Below are 22032 nucleotides of genomic sequence, written 5' to 3'. Positions count from 1 at the left end.
ACTGTTCCAAAAGTAGATAAGATTGGGCACCATTTATCAGTGCGACACCGGCCACACATCTATGGATTATTATTTGTTTACCCCATTATTATACCCTCTTATTATACCCTGATGTACTCTGCCCAGCTTACATATGCCCCCCACATTATAAACTAAAATACCAGTGAAACTCCAAACAGAACTGCTACCAAGCAAAAGCTCCAAAACCCTAATGGCGCTCCCTCCATTCTGAGCCCTACAGTGTGCCCAAACAGCACTTTACGTCCACATATATGGCATCGCCATACCCGGGAGAACCTGCTTAACAGTTTATGAAGAACTTGTCTTCAGTGACACAAACTGGGCACCACATATTGTGCATTAAAATGGCATATCAGTTGGAAATTGCAATTTTCCCTTTGCACTATCCGCTACGCATTAATTTTTTATGAAAAAACAGCACACTTACACCCGTTAATATGCCCTACGGGGTGTAGTTTCCAAAGTATGAGTCACTATTTGATTTTTCTTTTTACTATTTGACCTCCTAGCCCTGCAATTGTGTGTGTCAATGATTTGAAAATCGCCAAAGTAGGCCTCAGATGCGTATGGTGCTCTTCAATTCTGACCCCTGTAATTTGTCCAGGCAAATGATAAATGCCTTGAGGGCTGTAGTTTCTAAAATGGGGTCAATTCTTGGGGGCTTCCACTGTACTCTGGTACCTTTTTAGGGTTTTGCAAATGCGACATGGTGCTCAAAATTCGCAAGACCTGTGTACCAAATGGCGCTCCTGCCTTTCTGAGCCCTGCCATGTGTCCAAACAGCAGTTTATTACCACATGTGGGGTATTGCTGTAATCGGAAGAATTTGCTTTTCAAATGTTGGGGTGCATTTGCTCTATTTCTTGTATAAAAAAAAATTGAAAATTTCCAAATTTTATCAGGAAAAAATAATTTTCAATTTCACGGCATAATTACACTAAATTCTGCAAAAAAAAAACGGGTCAAATTCTCACTATACCCCTCAATAAATTCCTTCAGGGGTGTAGTTTCCAAAATGGGATCTCTTTTGGGGGGTTTTCACGGTTTTGGTCCCTCAGGGGCTTTGCAAATGTGGCATGGCACCGGAAAACCATTCCAGCAAAATTTGAATACTTTCCATCTAAGCTCTGCCATGGGTACAAACAGCAATTTATGTCCACATATGCGGTATTGCCGTGCTCGGGAGAAATTGGTTTGCAATTGTGTTTTTTTTTTTCTCCTTGGTTTCTCAGGAGAGCTAGTTAGTTGTACCTCCAAATTTTTCAAAAACAAAAGCAGAAAGAGGTGTAGAAAACCTCAGTATGAGACACTTTATTATAAATAGAATGTAGAATACAGTAATACTTGCTCAAATTCTGCATTTTCAAATTTTGGTTACCCTGACATAGGGGCTCTAGCCTCTTTTGTTCTGTGACTTGGTGAGGAGCACAGGTCATGATTGTTCCCTTCTGAGATGTTGCAGTAAAAAGTCACAAGTCCATAGGCAACATAGCGGCCTCATATTTATGTAGAGAATTTAAAATAGATATCTACAACTAAAATACATTCGAAAAAAAGTATGTCACAATTTGGTTTTAATAAGTAAAAACAAAAAAAATAGGTTAGTTATTGCCTTTTAAAGGGGTTGTATAATCACATGTATTTATTGCATATCCACAGGATATGCCATAAATGTTTGATAGTTACCAACCTATCTAGCGAACTGCATGGTTGAGGCGGGACAAATCTGGAAACATCCAAGCTCTGTGCTACGCCGTTTCCGTAACTCCAATTCACTTCTTGAATGGTGTAGTTCCCAGAGGTGCGACCTGCATCTATCAGACATTTAGGGAAATTCCTGTGTATATAGTTCATTATTTCAATTGCAGAGCAAACTGCCTTAGAGGCTCTGTCACCACATTATAAGTGCCCTGTCTCCTACATAAGGAGATCGACGCTGTAATGTAGGTGACAGTAATGCTTTTTATTTAAAAAAACGATCTTTTTTCACAAAGTTAGGAGCGATTTAAGTTTATGCTAATGAGCTTTCTTAATGCCCAAGTGGACGTACTTTTACTTTTGACCAAGTGGGCGTTGTACAGAGGAGTGCATGACGCTGACCAATCAGCATCATGCACTCCTCTCCATTCATTTACACTGCACTAGCGATATAGTTATATCACTATGTGCAGCTACATACACAAGCCCTAACATTACTACAGTGTCCTGATAATGAATACACATGACCATCCAGCCTGGACGTCATGTGTACTCAGAATCCTGACACTTCTTACTCTTTTTTTGTGAGATTCCGGCAAGTGAAACCAAATCTCGTTTAGCTCCGTGATCTCGCGAGATTTGGTTTCACTTGCCGGAATCTCACAAAAAAAGAGTCAGAAGTGTCAGGATTCTGAGTACACATGACGTCATGTGTATTCATTATCAGGACACTGTAGTAATGTTAGGGCTTGTGTATGAGGCTGAACATAGTGATATATCTATATCGCTAGTGCAGTGTAAATGAATGGAGAGGAGTGCATGATGCCGATTGGTCAGCGTCATGCACTCCTCTGTACAACGCCCACTTGGTCGAAAGTAAAAGTACGTCCACTTGGGCATTAAGAAAGCTCATTAGCATAAACTTAAATCGCTCCTAACTTTGTGAAAAAAGATCGTTTTTTTTAAATAAAAAGCATTACTGTCACCTACATTACAGCGCCCATCTCCTTATATAGGAGACAGGGCACTTATAATGTGGTGACAGAGCCTCTTTAAAGTGAAAATATTGTGGTTTGCTGAACATAATTTTTTTTAAATTACGAATTGCTGTTGAATTCTATATAATAAAGAATGAGCAATGTAAAGTTTCCGGTTTAAGGTGTGTGATCGTTTGATCTCTATTTTAGTGTATACATTTTAAGAATAATTTTATTTATATTTTTATTGTAACTGAAGGATGTAACCGATTTATTTGGCACGGACCTTCCTATTGAAGGAGGCAAAGGTGGTGAATTTGCTTGGCGTGATGGACCTCTTCTCTCCGCTTTAAAGGCAGGACATTGGATTGTACTGGATGAAGTAAGTTTCTTATTGCCACTTCTGGAACAGCCTTTGACTATACAACTCGTATTTAGAACTAACAAAATGCAAGATCTACAAGAATTCATGCATAGTGTGCAGAATGACCTGCAATAAAGTGTTTCATTTCTCTTTTTAATTTTTTTTTTTAACCAGTTAAATCTAGCATCTCAGTCTGTGCTAGAAGGACTCAATGCTTGCTTTGACCATCGTGCTGAGGTATACATTCCAGAACTTGGCATGAGCTTTCAGGTGCAACATGAAAAAACAAAGATCTTTGGTTGCCAGAACCCCTTTCGTCAAGGAGGTGGTCGAAAGGGACTTCCACGATCTTTTTTGAACAGATTTACACAGGTTCGTGTGTTTTCAGGATTTTGTATTTAATAATTCGAATGATCTAATTCATAAGGCTAAATCTGGCAAGAAAGCCAATGTTTGAACAAGTTAGCTTTTCCTGCGAAGTGATGTTTTAATACTTAATTCTTTGTGTCCTGTTGTATTCCCACTGATTAAAAATAACCATATAACACGCCACTGGTTTTGCACATTTCCTTAGTGGTGGTGGTGGGGTTCTAGATTATAGGAACAGTAATTTTTTTTTTCTGGATCTATCCTTTGGTGTACCATTCCAATTTATTATTTTAATTCTGTACGATATACAATACTTTCTCTGTTTTTACAACAAATATTTTTGGGTTCATATTGTAAGCGGAAATGCAAAATGATATTCCATGTACCCTGTTAATTTGTTTTTGTTTGTTTTTTATGATATTGTTCAGGTCTTTGTGGATCTACTATCAGCATCCGATATGCAGTTCATAGCAAATTCTTTATTTCCTACCTTGGGTGAAGAGATCATTGGTAAAATGGTTGCATTCAATAACCAGGTATTTTTATTTTGTGACAAATGGTGGAAGGTGCATTTAGTGTAACACTTCAGTTGGTCCATGCTCCTAAATGTATGTCGAGTATTGTTGACATGTTGGTAAACAAATTATTTTTTAGTCAAAAAAGATTGACAAATTAAGCCCTGCCTTTTCTTTAGATTGACTTGGAAGTAATGACTGAGAGAAAATGGGGTCAGAAAGGCGGACCATGGGAGTTTAACTTGAGGGATCTGTTTCGGTGGTGTCATCTTATGTTGCACGATCAATCACCTGGAAGTTATGATCCATCTCAGCATGTTTTTCTGGTTTATGGAGAGCGGATGAGATCCAAAGAGGATCGACAAAAGGTTAGTATCAGTCTGTTTGCATAATTTTGGCCAAAACTACTGGTCATAACATTGTAAAGTGAATCTATCTTCATTATTTTGGGCTGAACATGTGCAGTGTAATGTATTAATCAGAAACCTTACTCATGCTGGCTTGGGCATTATTTAACCCCTTCGCGCTCAGGTCAGTAATAGTACGTCCTGCTAAGTAGAACGTTCGCGCTCAGGTCAGTACTATTACTGACCTGAGTAAACACGGCGCCATCTTTCCCCGGCGCGTGTTTGAGCTGTGATACCTGCTGTTTCCGACAGCAGGCTATCACAGCTTAGTGTGCAGGGACCGATCGCGGTGGTCCCCGCCGATTAACCCCTTAGAAGCCGCATTCAATAGCGATCGCGGCTTCTTAGGGGTTAAGCTGCCATCGCCGGCCTGCTACACGATAGCGGGCCGTGATGGCTACTATGGCAACCAGAATCCTAACAATGGACTCTGGCTACGCCATCGACGGAAGGCTAGTGGGTCCCGACAAAATCAGGACCCACTATGCTTGCTGTCAGCGAACAGCTGACAGCTCTAATACACTGCACTACGCATGTAGTGCAGTGTATTAGAATAGCGATCAGAGCCTCCTGCCCTCATGTCCCCTAGTGGGACAAAGTTAAAAAAGTAAAAAAAAGTTGTGTAAAAATAAGAAAATAAAAGATTTAAAAGTAATAAAAGTAAAAGTCCCCCTTTTTCCCTGATCAGTTCTTTATTATTAATAAAAATATATAAATAAACAAATAAACTATACATAATTGGTATCGCCGCGTCCGTAACGTCCTGAACTACAAAACGATGTCATTATTTATCCCGCGCGGTGAACGCCGTAAGAGAAAATAATAATAAACTGTACCACAATCACAATTGTTTGGTCACTTCACCTCCCAAAAAATGGAATAAAAAGAGATCAAAAAGTCGCATGTACCTAAAAATGGTACTGATCGAAACTACAGTTCGTTACGCAAAAAATAAGTCCTCGCACGACTTTCCTGATGGAAAAATAAAACGGTTATGGCTCTTAGAATAAGGTAACACAAAAAATAAATTATATTTTACAAAATGTATTTTATTGTGCAAACGCCATAAGACATAAAAAAAAACTCTAAACATCTGGTATCGCCGTAATCGTATCGCCCCGCAGAATAAAGTGAATATGTCATTTATAGTGCACGGTGAACGCTGTAAAAAAAATGGAATAAAAAACAATAGTAAAATTGCTGTTTTTTTAGTCACCACGCCACCTAAAATTAGAATAAAAACTGATCAAAAAGTCGCATGCACCCCAAGAAAACTACAATGGATTCCTCAAGGTCTCTAGTTTCCAAGAAGGGGTCACTTTTGGGGGGTTCCACTGTTTTAGCACCACAAGACCTCTTCAAACCGGACATGGTGCCTAATAAATTAAATTAAATTAATTAAATGTCACCTCTACTTTGCTCTAAATTCCTGTGAAACGCCTAAAGGGTTAATAAACTTTTTAAATGCTGTTGTGAATACTTTGAGGGGTCTAGTTTCTGAAATGGGGTGTTTGATAGGGGTGTGTAATATATGGGCCCCTCAAAGCAACTTCAGAACTGAGCTGGAAACTAAAAAATAAAATAAAAATGAGGCAATACTTCGCTTCTTACATTATACTGATAATGAGCCGTGCCCACCCCGAGATGACCCCAGTTTTGACCGTTTGCATAAACGGAGACCCCCTATTAGACCATTTCAGTGCCCGGTTTTCCCAAGCATTCACCCCCGAGAAGTGTATTTCTATAGATGAATCCCTGGTACATTTGAAAGGGAGGCTTCAATTCCGCGAGTACCTGCCGGGTAAGAGGGCAAGGTATGGCGTGAAGATGTATAAGCTGTGCGAGAGTGCATCCGGGTATACCTACAAATTTAGGATATATGAAGGGAAGGACACCAGTTCTCAGCCCCCAGAATGCCCCCCCTTACTGGGAGTTAATACAAAAATTGTGTGGGATTTGGTGCACCCACTGCTGGACCAGGGTTACCACCTCTACCTGGATAATTTTTATACCAGCGTCCCACTCTTCAACTGCCTCGCTTCCAGAAGTCCTGCGGCATGCGGCACTGCTAGAAGAAACCTGAGAGGCCTCCCTACGACTCTGCTTGGGCAAACACTCAGAAGGGGTGAGAGCAGGGCACAATCTAGCAGCAATATATTGTGTGTCAAGTACAAGACCAGGGAGATGCCACACCAGTACCCATGTACCTGTACGAGGTACCAGTACAGGGACCCCCAAACTAGACTGCATCCTGGACTACAATAGGTACATGGGAGGGGTGGACTTGTCAGATCAAGTCCTGAAGCCTTACAGTACTTCTGGAAGCGGGGCCACAGGCATCGTACCAGGGCAACACTTTTTAGGAGAAGTTCCCCAAACTGGCAAGAAGGGAAAAAGTCAAAAGAGGTGCAGAGTCTGCTATAAGAGGGGGATAAGGAAGGACACAATATATCAATGTGACGCGTGTCCCGAAAAACCAGAGCTCTGTATGAAAGAGTGTTTTCAAATTTATCATCCATCCCTTTATTTTTAATTTACCCCAGTTTTACTCACTCTGATCCACTTCGCACAGCTTACTCCTCCTCATCTTTCCCCTCTGAGCCCTGCTGTGTGCCCAGGCAGCTGATAACAGCCACATGTAGGGTATTGCCGTACCCGGGAGAGCCAACATTACAGTTTATGAGGTGTATATCTCCGGTGGCGCATGCTGGGCACAATATATCGGACACTGAATTGGCATATATGTATAGAAAATTGCAAATCTCACTCTGCACCAACTGCTGCACATTATCTTTTACACAATACCTGTGGGGTCAAAATGCTCATTACACCTCTAGATGAATGCCTTAAGGGGTGTAGATTTTAAAACAGGGTCACTTCTTGGGGGTTTCAACTGTACTGGTACCTTAGGGGCTTCTGCGTACAAGACTTAGCACAAGAAAAGCTCCAGTAGGCCAAATGGTGGTCCTTTCCTTCTGAGCCCTGCCGTGTGCCCAGGCAGCTAATAACAGCCACATGTAGGGTATTGCCGTACCCGGGAGAGCCCACATTACAGTTTATGGGGTGTATGTCTCCGGTGGCACATGCTGGGCACAATATATCGGACACTGACATGGCATATATATAGAAAATTGCAAATCTCACTCTGCACCATCTGCTGCGCATTATCTTTTACACAATACCTGTGGGGTCAAAATGCTCACTACACCTCTAGATGAATTCCTTAAGGGGTGTCGTTTTTAAAACGGGGTCACTTCTCGGGGTTTCAACTGTACTGGTACCTTAGGGGCTTCTGCGTACAAGACTTAGCACCAGAAAATTCCCAGTAGGCCACATGGTGGTCCTTTCCTTCTGAGCCCTCCCATGGGCCCAAACGGCAGTTTATCACCACAAATAGGGTATTGCCACACTCAGGACAAATTGGGCAACAAAATGCGGTATTTTATTCCTTGTGAAAATAAGAAATTTTGAGCCAAAACTACCTCTTATTGGAAAAAATATATATTTTTTTGAATTCACAGCCCAATTCAAATAAATTCTGTGAAAAAACTGTGGAGTCTAAATGGTCACAACACCCATAAATGAATTCCTTGAGGGGTGTAGTTTCCAAAATGGGGTCACTTTTGGTGGGTTTCCATTGCTTTGATACCTCTGAGGCTCTGCAAATGCGACATGGCACCCGAAAACCAATCCAGCAAAATCTGGACTCCAACAAACACATAGCGCTCCTTTCCTTCTGAGGCCTCCCATGGGCCCAAACAGCAGTTTATCACCACAAATGGGGTATTGCCGCACTCAGGACAAATTGGGCAACAAAATGGGGCATTTTGTTCCCTGTGAAAATAAGAAATTCTGATCAAAAATGACATCTTATTGGAAAAATTGTCATTCTTTTAATTTTACAGCCCAATTCAAATACGCGCTGTGAAAAAACTACGGGGTCAAAATTGTAACAATAACCATAAATTAATTCCTTGAGGGGTGCAGTTTCCAAAATGGGGTCAGTTTTGGGGGATTCCTACTGTTTTGGCACCTCAACACCTCTCCAAACCTGGCATGCTGCCTAAAATATATGCTAATAAAAAAGCACCACCAAAATGCACTAGGTGCTTCTTTGCTTCTGGGGCTTGTGTTTTAGTCCACGAGCGCACTAGAGCCACATGTGGGACATTTCTAAAAACTGAAGAATCTGGACAATACATATTTAGTTGTGTTTCTCTGGTAAAACCTTCTTTGTTACAGAAAAAAAATAGAATAAAATTGAAATTCAGAAATAAAAACAAAATTTGCAAATTTCACCTCCACTTTGCTTTAATTCCTGTGAAATGCCTGAAGGGTTAAAAAACTTTCTGTTTTGAATACTTTGAGGGGTCTAGTTTTAAAATGGGGTGCTTTATGGGGGTTTCTAATACATAGGCCCCTCAAAGCCACTTCAGAACTGAACAGGTACCTTAAAAAAAAGGCTTTTGACATTTTCTTAAAAATATGAGAAATTGCTGTTTATGTTCTAAGCCTTGTAACGTCCAAGAAAAATAAAATAATGTTCAAAAAACGATGCCAATCTAAAGTAGACATATGGGAAATGTGAACTAGTGACTATTGTGGGTGGTATAACCGTCTGTTTTTCAAGCAGATGCATTTAAATTCTGAAAAATGCTATTTTTTCTAAATTTTCTCTAAATTTTGCAATTTTTCTCAAATAAAGACTGAATATATCGACCAAATTTTACCACGAACATGAAGCCCAAAGTGTCACGAGAAAACAATCTCGGAATCGCTTGGATAGGTTTAAGCATTCCGACGTGATTACCACATAAAGTGAAATATGTCAGATTTGAAAAATGGGCTCTGAGCCTTAAGGGCAAAACAAGGCTGTGTCCTTAAGGGGTTAAAGGCTATATGAGACCTAGTTCACACAGAGTTCTCTTTTACAGGCGGAAAAAATCTGCCTCAAAATTCCAGAACACTTGTCGCGTTTTTGGCCGAAATTTTTTGCCGTTTCTCTGCCTCTGATTGATGTCAATGGGAGGGCAGAGACGGTAACGCCAGAAGAACGGACACGATGGGCTTTTTTTTTTTTTTTATCCCACAACCGTTCTTTCCCCGCTCGCGGTGAAAAAAACTTCTTGCCCCATTGAAATCAATGAGCAGCGATTTTGGACGGTTTTGGCGCGGTTTCTGCGCCAAAAACGGCGCAAGAAACAAAACTCTGTGTGAACTCCCCCAAAACATTTATTGCCTTTTTTGAAAGCTGCAGAATGATGTCCGACGGCTCTGAGTAAGCTGGTCCGACGGCTGGGCTCACAGTGGCTCGTGTGTGCCTCTGACACAAACCAAAGGCCTTATTTACACGAGCGTGTTAAACTTCCGTGGGACGGCCGTTGAAACAGCTGCCGTCCCACGGACCTATGTTATTCAGTGTGGCCATTCACACAGCCGTTGTTTCAACGGACAGTGTGAAGAGTCCATGCGAAAATAGGACGTCCGTTCTTTTCGCGCATCACGCTTCCCTCAATAGACCACTATGGGGGATGCGTGACATCGCGTCCCGTAGTGCTGAGCACTGATGCACCTCAGACGTGAAAAACTGCAGTTTTTCACGTCTGGGATGCGCAGCGCTCATGTAAATAAGGCCTAAGGCCGGATTCACACGAGAGTGTGCATTTTGCGCACGCAAAAAAAGCAGCGTTTTGCGTGCGCAAAAGGCACTTAACAGCTCTGTGCTTTTCGCGCAGCCGCCATCATGATGACACACTGTTTGGATGTTTGTAAACAGAAAAGCACGTGGTACTTTTCTATTTTCATTCATATTTTTCACTGCTGTTACGCGAAACACGCGCATCCCACGGAAGTACTTCCGTGTGGTGTGCGTGATTTTCACGCACCCATTGACTTCAATGGGTGCGTGATGCGCGAAAAACGCACAATTATAGGACATGTCGTGAGTTTTACACAGCGAACACCCGCTGCTTACAAATCATGGACTGTCTGCACGGCCCCATAGACTAATATTGGTCTGTGAGAGGCGCGTGAAAATCACGCGCGTTGCACGGACGTATATCGCGTTTGTCTGAATAAGCCCTAATACTGATAAAATCTTCAATTTTATCAGTATTAGGGCTTATTCAGACTAACGTAAAATACGTCCGTGCAACGCGCGTGATTTTCACGCGCCTCGCACGGACCTATGTTAGTCTATGGGGCAGTGCAGACTGTCAGTGATTTTTGCGCAGCGTGAGTCCGCTGTGTAAAACTCATGACGTCCTATACTTGTGCGTTTTTCGCGCATCACGCACCCATTGAAGTCAATGGGTGCGTGAAAATCACGCGCACCACACGGAAGTACTTCCGTCGGATGCGCGTGTTTCGCGTAACAGCAGTGAAAAGTATGAATGAAAATAGAAAAGTACCACGTGCTTTTCTGTTTGCAAACATAGTGTCATATGGTGATGACACACGGAGCTGCTAAGTGCTTTTTGTGAACGCAAAACGCCGCGTTTTTTGCGTGCGCAAGATGCACACGCTCGTGTGAATCCGCCCTTAGGCTTGGATGAGGTGTCAAAGGCACACAGGAGCGGCTGTCAGTGCAGCTCACTGACAGATCCGTTATGCATCTTCAGTGTACAGTGGATACAAAGAAGCTGTAGAACAGAAACAAAAAAATTTTTAGTAGCAGAATATATTATTTTTACATAGTTTGTTTTACAATGTATTTTTGTGTGTTTTTTTAAAAAAAAATAAAAATTTTTTATCGAATAGAAACTATAAAAGGTTTTTTACTATTTTCATTTTATCATTTATTGTAGCTTATTGCTGTTTATGAGGAGGTGTTTGGGGAAGAAAACACCTCTTACTTGGGAACACGACATTTTCACATCAATCCTCAAAATATTCAGGTAAACAGACATTGTAAATGGATTACGGTATTGTAGGTTGTTGTAAAGACCTTCATACCGAAGGTTGGAAAGCAGTGCTCATTTAGACCAGGAGACATCTGTATAATGTGGTATGGAATATTTCACTGATCTATAATTTTCCTAAATGACCCCCTCTCACGGATTTGACTCGTATAGTTACATCATTGAAATGTATTAATAGTAAATATAAAAGGTTTGTGCGAAGATTTTATGTTTGGGTTTTATGTTGCAGAAATTTCTATGATTGTCCAATTCATCTAATTCGGGGTTGCTGAAACGCATGCATATGCTGCAGAAACAACCACGTTCGCATGTATTAAATGGCTTTTTCAATATCTGCAACAAATCTGCCGCATGTGAACAATACTCTTGGTGTTCCTCAAACTGAAAAACTCATTGCATTTAACAATGTAAATTCATGGGCTGTAGCTTGGGAAATAGTGATGGTAGTTGTCATGGAATATATTATTCTGCTTCTTTTAACTTAAATTCCTGTGTTTTCCCCAAATGCATTAGGTTGGCTATTCAGTTCTCCCCCGCGGGACTAGTCTTTCTTCAACTACACACCGACACTTGTCTCTCCTTCACCACTCTCTTCAATCCCTTGAACCAGTAATGAAATGTGTAGAAATGGGCTGGATGGTTATCCTAGTAGGTCCTGCAGCTGTCGGGAAGACCAGCCTTATTCAGCTCTTGGCCCTTTTGACCGGAAACAAACTGAACGTCATGGCAATGAACAGTGCTATGGACACTACTGAGCTTCTTGGTGGATTTGAGCAGGTGCTATAACCATTTGATTTCAAGAGATCTTGTAACTTACTTTGGAAGTGATTGTCTTTTATTTAGTTAGGCAATCTTCATAAGTAATCGGCTATTTAGTGATTGGTTTAAACCGCAATAATTACTATATTTGAAAAAGTATAAATATAAGTGAAATGTTATAATGTGTTTCCACTATCTGTCTACTGGCTCATGATTCGGTATCTTTTCTATCTTGTTTCCAGAGTTGTAATTTCAGTACAATAATGGAGTTTAAATTGATGTACCATGTTTTCTTTAAAGTTACCTAAAAATATAATACTGGAATACGTTTCATATTCTCTTAGTTTACTGACTAATGTAACATTTTAGGCTGATATCAACAGACCATGGCAGCAGCTCCTTGAGCAGGTATGGAATGCGGTGGTAACGTTGGTAAGGGACAGTTTTCTCGCCACTGATGTGTCTCCGGATGAGGCCGAAATTTTGTTGCGTTCTTGGAGCAACTTAAATCTTACACATAATCCCAGATCGATGGTAAATGGAGGACATGGCATTTCTACAGAGGTGCTGAACAAACTAGAGACCGTCCTTTTGCAAATTCAGAGACTAAATATCAAGCTGAACTCCTTCTCGAAAGCAGGTGTGTGATTAAATGACAAACTAGAAAGCATTGTTTGTTGACTCTGCATATTCTGTTGAATCTAAAAAATAAATTGTGCTGAGGTAGAAGAAAAAAAATGTATAAAATATTTTTAATGATTTTCACATGCCAGAAGATTACTCTTTATTGTTTAAATGTGTTTTTTTGTTAGAATTTGCTGCCATTTTGGAAAGTTTACGTAAGTTTAAGGACCAGCTCCTTCATTCTGTAGAAGGACAGACCAGTGGAACATTTGAATGGGTTGACGGAATGCTGGTGCAGTCTTTACGAGAAGGAGACTGGCTTCTGATGGACAATGTCAACTTCTGTAGGTATGTTTTTAAGTTGAAAGTAAGCTTTTAAGCCACGCTCCTGGTGTGACAAAGCTCAGCATGTGTCTAAAACAGTTAATAAATGTGAGGTACGGCATATGTGCCAGAATTCTGGTGCGTTTTTAATAGTAATCACTATGATGTAATAAGAAACCAAGCAGGTTAAATTTGCCATGGAAACATGGCCAAGTCCCTCAACCTATCAATACACATCAAGAATCACATGACTTTGACAAGGCGAGCAGATCAAAAATATAGGTTCTCAAAACACCTAACCGATAAGGCTGTGTTTCCACAAGGCATTTTTATTGCACTTTTACAGGTTTTTTTTTTTTTTTTTAAATTCCAGTTTTGATGTGCTTAATTGCTTTGAAAAACGCATAAAAAAAAAACAAAAAACAAGCGTTTTACCATGATTTTGCGGTACGGTTTTCGGCCAAGTGGCTATTACAGGTGAGGCACATGGTTTCATTATGCTTTACCTTTTATAACTGCACAGTTGAAAACCGCATAGCAAATTGCCATAAAACATGCGTTTTTTAAAATGCATTTTTCAAAGCAATTAAGCACTTCAAATCTGCAATTAAAATGCCCCGTGAAATCCCAGCCTTAGGCCTAATTAACACGAGTGTGTGTCACGTCCGTGTTATGCTCGTGAAAATAACGCATGTCTCACGGACCTATGCAAGTCAATGGGGCCATTCAGACATTGTGTTTTTCACGCAGCGTGTGTCCGCTGTATGAAACTTACTGCATGTCCTATACTTGTGCGTTTCTTGCACGAAAATCACTGGATGCATGAAAATCACGGTCAGCACACGGACTCACATCCGTGTTCTGTACCTGATTCACGCAACAGTTGCTAAAGAAATGATGAGAGAAAGGAAACCACCTCCATTTTATTTTGCTGACGTAAACTACGCTTGACCTACGGATGACATACGCGCGTAAAAAACGCAGACCCGCACCATACACTGATGTCACACGGAACTGCAATGCAGGAAAAATACTGCACTTTTTTTACGCGCGCAAAACGGACACGTTTGTGTGAATTAGGCCTTAATGGGAATGTCACAGAGCCTGCAGTTGTATCTCAGCAACATTACAAAAATAACACACCAAAAAATTATTTTTCCTGTAAAGCAACCTTTTTCTTCACAATTCCTTATCGGGATATATGGAAAAATCCTGTCCACTCAGAATACAATACAGAACAAAATGGTACTTTTGCAGGTAAATACAAAAGCCTCACCAGATTCAAACAACTCTGCCTCAAACAAAGTGAGGAAAATCTAAACAAATTCTTCACTTTAATTAGTGATAAAACTATTCCTCAAGGATCCATCCACGTTCTATTAAAAAACCCATCCAGTGATCTAGAAGAAGCCTTTTCTTATCATGTCTATTCAACATGAGTGCCTGATTGTGAGTTCTATTAATTATTAACCTGTGGATAACTACATTGCAATGACGTGTGTTATAAAACCACACTATGAACCGAGTAGTAAAGTGGAATCCAGTGCTCGCTATAAATTGTTCCATCCAATAGTACAGAGAAAAAAAAATGGAACCAATAGGACTTGTGCAAACACAGTGATAGCCGGCGGGATAGTTAGACCTAAAAGAAAATGAAGTCAAATAGCTGGGTTTGCTAGTACAGCGTTAGATCTACTGCGCCTACAAGGACCGCTGAATAATAAAACTTGTAGGTTTCCGTGGTCGCTGCAAATAATACTGGAATGGGTTGTCACTGAGGCAGCGTATATGGTTTGTCTCTTCACCCTGCATGGCAGACTGCTATGATAGTATGACTTTCAGGTGTGCAGGCAATGTAGCTTTGTGTTATTACCTTCATTTTTTTTTTAACTTTTGTTACAGTTCCTCTGTATTGGATCGTCTCAATGCTTTGCTTGAACCAGGGGGAGTTCTTACGGTCAGTGAGCGAGGAGTCATTGATGGAACCACGCCTACTATTACGCCTCACCCAAACTTCAGGTAAAGGAGTCATTTTTGTAATTTTCTAATATATGTATATTTTGTGTTCCAAAAGAGAGGTTTTGATCGAAAATGGCAGAATCTCACTCTAATAATGGGACTTTTCTTCGTTGCTTGGCATGACAAATCTCACATGTTCTATAGGACTCCGTTCACATTAGCCCATTATCCTTATCGCCAAAAATCAAACCTTTTGAAGGGGTTTTTCCGAGTTCATGTCAAAAGAAAAACCAGATACACTGAATTTACATTTTGTACCTGATAATCAACCTGTTTCTACCCTAGCATTAGAATTATGTTTCTACCGCGATCTGCATTCCCCATCACGTGCTGTTTACATCGTGAGGCAGCCGTTGTGGGGCGTGCGAGTAGTTGCAGCTTCATCCTGGCATTACATTTCCTGGCGTTCATTGCTCTGTATCACCCTTACTAGTTTCCAGTACTCTGGTCCCAAGCGTCTCCACCAGATTATGTGGGAATTCACTTCTCCATTGGCTCCTCTGAAGCTTTGAATATTCATCCAGTTGATTTCATGGACACCGATGTAAAGTGCTGTTCTATCTCTATTAGAGCTGCAGCCCGTAGTGTACAGCGGGGACTGCTCATGCGGTTTCCCTGCTGCTAAGTTGACCAGCCCCTGTATGGCACGTCACTAGTGACTACTTGTATACTGGTGAGTGACTAGCGGCTCCTTCACCATAGGCTAGGTATACAGGACTATCACTAGAGCAGGAAATAAAGATTACGTCGTGTGACCGCATCTTGAAGTGTAGGCACTATTCTAAAAGTAAATACATTTACAAAGTTTATCTTGCATCCCAGCCATTTTTTAGTTGTTTTTTTTATTTTTTCCTCCCCCAACGGCCGCAACTTTTTTAAAAAAAATTTTTCGTTCACACATCCGTCTGAGGGCTTGTTTTTTGCGGGACAAGATGTTGTTTTTAATGTCGCCATTTAAGATACCATATAATGTACAGGTAAATTGAAAAAAAAACAAACTGATTCCTATGTTGGATTTCATGATCACACGGCGTTCCCCACGCGGTAAAAATAACATGTTAACGTTAGTCTATGGGACAACACGATTAATGCGATCCCAAATTTATGTAGTGGTACTTCTACAAAGGAAAAACAATTTATTAAAAATAAAATATTTTGTGTTGCCATGTTCGAAGGCCTCATGCACACGACGGTGCCTGTAATTACGGGCGCGGCCGGCCGCGCTCCTATTATAAAGTATAGTAGCACGGCCTGTAAAATAAAAAAAATAGGACGTTCTATATTTTTTCCAACGGCACGGGCACCTTCCCGTAAGCAAACGGGAAGGTACCCGTGGCCAATAGAAGTCTATGGGCCCGTAATTACAGCAGTGTTTTTACGGTCGTGTGCCTGGGGCCTAAGGCCTTATTTACACGTATTTAACGTCCGTGATATGCGCGTGAAAATCCTGTGCGTCGCACAGGCCTTTGTTAGTCAATGGGGCCATTCAGGCAGTCCGTGATTATCACGCAGCATATGTCCGCTGCATAAAACTCACGACATGTCCTGTACTTGGCCGTTTTTTACGCATCACGCACCCATTGAAGTTAATGGGTGCGTGAAAATCGCGCACGGCACATGGAAGCACTTCCGTGTGTCGCGCCTGATTCGCGCACGGCACATGGAAGCACTTCCGTGTGTCGCGCCTAATTCGCGCAACCGTAGATAATGAAATGAAGGAAAAAATAAAAGCACTTAGTTCATTTCTTTTTCTAAACCGCAAATCTGCGCGCGTGTCACAAGGATGGCATATGTGTGAAAATCACGCAGCCACGCACCATTCACTAATGACACAAGGAACTGCAACGCGCGCAAATGTAGTGGTTTTTGCGCGCGCAAAACGCACCTGCTCGTGTGAATCCGGCCTTAGAGCCAAAACTTTTATTTTTCCGCTGATGGAGCAGTATGAGAGCTTGTTTTTTGGGGGACGAGCTGTATTTTTTTTTGTTTTTTTCATAGCAACCGACCCCTCTTTAATGGCATCTAAGTGGTTAAACAGCTGGGATTGGAGTTTTCTCCAATTCTGGCTGTTGCAGTAAGGTGGCGTCTGTAACCCACAGCAGACACCTGCCGATTGTGAGCCCGCTTCATACCTCCTCCTCCCCCCCCCCCCCTCGGCGGCTGTGATGTACAGTTACTTCACATGTCGCCATGGAATTAAATTGGGAATGTTTACCTTTGCTTCTTCCTCTTGGAACCGTTCTTAATTTTGGTGCTGAAAATGTATATTTGCAACTATGTTGAGAACCAAGTCTAAGTTCTGTTTGTAAGATCGTTTAGATGCAAAATATTCATTTTGTTTTCATCGAAAGCTCTGTAAATAGATTTCATTAAGTAGAAACCATTTTCCTGCGTCTTCAGTGATTGAAATATTTTTCTACAGACTCTTCATGACAATGGACCCTTCTCATGGGGAGGTCTCTAGGGCTATGAGGAATCGTGGTGTTGAAGTGTACATACCTGAAGACAGCAGTGACGTTCTTTTGGATTCTTATGACATCAAGACTTTATTGAACAGTCTGGGAGTGATTGGAGATAACTTATGCAATGCTTTGATACAAGTACACGAAGCGATCAAGGAGACCATAATTGGTACGTAGAAGAGACTGATGCTTGTGTGCTATCATAGAGCATGTTCATCAATTTGCTTTTAAGTAGTTTCTCAGACATGTCTAAAAACGCTGGCCCTATTTATATTCTATTAAAGGGGTTTTCCCATCAGAGACGTTTATAACATATCCACAGGATATGTCCGATGCAGGTCCCACCTCTGGGACCCGCATCTATCTCTAGATCGGGGCCCCGTAAACCCCGTTCCACTGCTCTGTGTGCTACGTTGTTTTTGTAACTCCCATAGTAGTGAATGGCAGTTACAGAAAACAGCGTAGCATGCGAGCTACGCTGTTTCCGTAACTCGTAACTACCATTCAGTTCTATGGGAATTACAGAAAACCACGTAGCTCAACGTAATTCATGGTCGGGAATCGCACGTGTCAGCCACAATACAGAGCGGTAGAACGGGGTTTAGGGGGCCCCGTTCTAGAGATAGGTGCGGGTCCCAGAGGTGGGACCCACATCTATCTGACATATCCTGTGGATATGTGATAAACGTCTCTGATGGGAAAACCCCTTTAAATGTGAATATTGTTTTACCATTTTTGATTTTTCAAATTTTCAGGTTCTCCATGCAGTTCTCATTCTTATCTACTTCATGCTGGTGTTCTGATATCCCAGCACCTACAAAGAGGAATTGACCTAGAACAGGCTTTCCAAAGGGCCTGTAGTGAAGTGTTTATTTACTCACAACCCACTGTTGTGGTTCAGCGGGTAAGTTCTGTCAGTAATTTGTAACTTTGGTGCACTTAAAGGGGTTATACGGGAACCAAAAATTATTAGCAGGGTACTCGCTGTAATATGTGAGTACACTCACTAATATACATTCCAGTCCCCCGTTGAGATTTTTATAGTGCTGCCGTGGAACCAGAAGTCTAGTTGCAGAGCCTCCTTTGATGATACGACACTTCGTCATGTGACTGACCCCACTGTACTCCATGTACAAGCAGTAGTAGTATGGAGTACGGGGTCGGTCACGAGACGAAGATTCATATAGTCATCAAAGATGGCTGTGCAACCAGACTTCCGGTCCCCCGGCAGCTCCATTAAAATCTATGAAAATCTCAATCAGCGCGACGGGGGACCGGAATGTATATAAGCAAGTGTACTCACATACTGCAGTGAGTACCCTGCTAACAATTTTTGGTCCCTGCATCACCCCTTTAACGCTTTGGTCAGATAATTGGTGGCAATAAAAGTTGGTTCCTTCTTACAACTTGCTTTTGTATTGGCTTACAGTAAAACTCACTACTACTACTACTACTACTACTACTACTACTACTACACACCAAGTTAAAATGCGTTTTCACCCTTGAACGCCGTTTTGTAGTCTGCATATGTAATTTAACTTGTCCTATGTTACAGTCCAGACCTATATTATCAACTCTGTACACTTCAGAGCTGAAATCACCAAATACTTGTAGATTCAATGGGGCAGACTTGGGGAGATGCTTGTTGATAAGCGTTGTACTCAACTGTAGGCTGCGATTTGGGATTAGTACAAGATAAGTACTGCATGTATTTACAAGGTCTCACAAATTTTTATGTAGGAATATAAAACAAAATTTTATAATATGCATTGTATTTTTTTCGACTAAAAGGCGAACCCCAATTTTGAAAACAAAAAATAAGAAAACTATTTTAGATTTCCCTGGTTGTCTTGGGTAGTGGAAGAGATAATATCACTATTCCTGGTGGTCTAGGGTAGTCAATGCCACCATCCCTAGTGGTTATGGACAGTTGAGGGGTTAATGCCACCATCCCTTGTAGTGGAGGCGTTAATGGCACCAGCGACGGTTCTCTCTATGATCGATCTGTGTAATTCATGAGCATTCTGTCTAATCGTAAGGAAGCCCACCTAATCTTGGTTCCTCCATACAGGCAACTCGTGGCCCAATGGGATTTTAGGATCCTGTTTTCTATGCTCTAAAGTTATCCCCTTTTGTGTTGCAGGAAGATCTGTTTGCCTTTTTTCTGGGAATGTGACTTGACTTTATATGTTGGTTATCACTTCCATCAGGATCGTTTCTACTTTCCTAATTAATATTTCTAGAACCAGTGCAACATAATTAAGATTAGTTTGTCTACTTTATATAAATTATATAATGCTTTTCTGTTTCAGCAAGTGCAGGATATTATTCAAAGTCAGGTGTGTGCTCTCAGACCCACGCATGGAGGTTGTTTGTTATCTATCGGATTGTGGCCAGATAAAGTACCTGATGCCATCCTTTCTGCTGAGGACTCTATCTTATCTACTATTTTTAGAGATGGACAAGTTCTTCTTTATATCCTGAACAGACATTGCCTACGAAAAAGCAGGTAACACTAAATGTAACAAAATGTGAAAATGTACACCAAATGTCTAAAATGTAAAAAAAATAAAATATGCTTTTCTATCATATGTGCTTCACTGGCCATGCTCCGTATAGCACACACATCAAAGAGCTTGTCCTGTAGCGTCTTTGTGCGCTATATCCTGTCCTTCCTTCTGTTTCTTTCCATCTTCTTATGTGTTCTAGTGACGCCTTTTATTAAGGAGCACATGACAAAAGCACACACGAAATGCCCTAAATAGATGTTAGTCCTTCGATCAGGAAGTCCCATGTTTTACCATGACATATGCTAATAACAAAGTATTTCCAATGGTTTTGATTAACCAAAATTGCAAAAGCATCTTAACCTCTTAACGCCGAAGGACGGATATATCAGTCCTCAGCAGCTGCTAGTTCGCGATCAGCAGCAGGAGCACGGCTGTTATACACAGCCTGGCTCCTGCTGCAACTGCCGGAATCGAAGCGCGCTCCGATTCCGGCAGTTTAACCCATTAAATGCCGCTGTCAATAGTGACAGCGGCATCTAATGTGTTTGACAGAGGGAGGCACCCCATCGGCGCCCCCGCAAACAAATCGCGGGTCGCCGTCGGGTTTCCATGACAGCCGGGGGTCTAACAAAGACCCCCAGGTCTGTCTTCCGCAACTGCCTGTTAGGCGATACCGTAGGCATGACCTAACAGGTTGCCTGTCAGTTTTACACTGACAGGCAATAATGCTTTGGTATACTAAGTATACCAAAGCATTATATATGCGATCGGCACATCGCATAGTGAAGTCCCCTGGTGGGACTAAAAAAAAATATGTCAATCAGTTAAATAAAGTTTGTGAAAAAAAATAAAAAAATGACAGTGAAAATCAAATAAAACTACTTTTTTTGCCCAAAAAGTGGTTTTATTTAGTAAGTGTCAAAACAAATCACACATACACATATATGGTATCACCGCGATCGTAACAACTTGACCAATAAAATGAACACATTAATTAAACCGCCGGATGAACGGCGCCCAAAAAAACCGCAAAAAACAACAGCAAAATTCGCTCTTTTCTCCCATTCCCCCCATAAAAAATTAAATAAAAATTAATCTAGAAGTCCTATGTACCCCAAAATAGTACTAATGAAAACTACACATTGGCCCGCATAAATCAAACCCACATACGGCCATATTGACGGAAAAATAAAAACGTTACGGCTCTTGAAATGCGGCGATGCAAAAACAAGTCATTTTTTTCTAAAAGGCTTTTTATTGTGCAAACGTAGAAAAAACATATAAAACCTTTACATATTTGGTATCCCCGTAATCGTGCCGACCCATAGAATAAAGTTAACATGTTATTTACGCTGCATAGTAAACGGCGTAAATTTATAACGTGAAAATCAATGCTGGAATAGCTGCTTATTTTCAATTCTCTCCTAAAATAAAGTTAATAAAAGTTAATCAATATATTATAAGCATCTAAAAATGGTACAATTACAAAATACAACTCGTCCTGCAAAAAACAAGCCCTTATACGGCTATGTCGACGGAATAAAAAAAAAATTCTGACTCTTGGAATGCGACCGTGAAAAAACAAAAAATAATCCTTGGTCATTAACGTGCAAAATGGCCCTGTCATTAAGGGGTTAATAAGGGTATAGCACACCCAAACTTCACATCAGACCAAAATATTTGACTTTGTATGGTCAGGTTTATAGTTGTAATCCAGTGAGGCCTCATGCACACGACCATATTTTTTCCCACCCGTAAATACGGGTCCGGTGTCACACGTATTCCACCCGTTTTGCACCAGTATTTATGAACCCGTGCCCGTAAATATGGGTGCGGTGTCACCCGTATTCCTCCCGTATTTACGGGCACGTTTTTGGCGGCAAAATAGCACTGCACTAATCGGCAGCCCCTTCTCTCTATCAGTGCAGGATAGAGAGAAGGGACAGCCCTTTCTGTAATAAAAGTTAAAGAAATTCATACTTACCCGGCCGTTGTCTTGGTGACGCGTCCCTCTCTTCACATCCAGCCCGACATCCCTGGATGACGCGGCAGTCCATGTGACC

At 41.1% G+C, this 22032-nt stretch overlaps 1 protein-coding gene across 8 annotated transcripts in view; it reads left to right on the top strand.

The window, feature by feature from the left end:
* MDN1 (midasin AAA ATPase 1) overlaps window positions 1-22032 on the top strand; it is a 314285-nt gene that overhangs the window by 155249 nt on the left and 137004 nt on the right. For all 8 annotated transcript variants that reach the window (XM_075862158.1, XM_075862156.1, XM_075862153.1 and 5 more), the window contains exons 37-48: window positions 2956-3078; window positions 3235-3432; window positions 3858-3965; window positions 4124-4312; window positions 11158-11247; window positions 11785-12048; window positions 12400-12670; window positions 12843-13002; window positions 14881-14997; window positions 17420-17628; window positions 18215-18363; window positions 19772-19968. In XM_075862158.1, the coding sequence (XP_075718273.1) occupies window positions 2956-3078; window positions 3235-3432; window positions 3858-3965; window positions 4124-4312; window positions 11158-11247; window positions 11785-12048; window positions 12400-12670; window positions 12843-13002; window positions 14881-14997; window positions 17420-17628; window positions 18215-18363; window positions 19772-19968 (2075 nt within the window). The remainder of the gene's footprint in view (window positions 1-2955; window positions 3079-3234; window positions 3433-3857; window positions 3966-4123; window positions 4313-11157; window positions 11248-11784; window positions 12049-12399; window positions 12671-12842; window positions 13003-14880; window positions 14998-17419; window positions 17629-18214; window positions 18364-19771; window positions 19969-22032) is intronic.

This window comes from Rhinoderma darwinii, chromosome 4 (genome assembly GCF_050947455.1).
Source record: "Rhinoderma darwinii isolate aRhiDar2 chromosome 4, aRhiDar2.hap1, whole genome shotgun sequence".
In the NCBI taxonomy this organism is placed as follows: Eukaryota; Metazoa; Chordata; class Amphibia; order Anura; family Rhinodermatidae; genus Rhinoderma; species Rhinoderma darwinii.
Note: the sequence above shows the minus strand (reverse complement) of the source record. Positions and strands in the feature narration are given on the sequence as shown.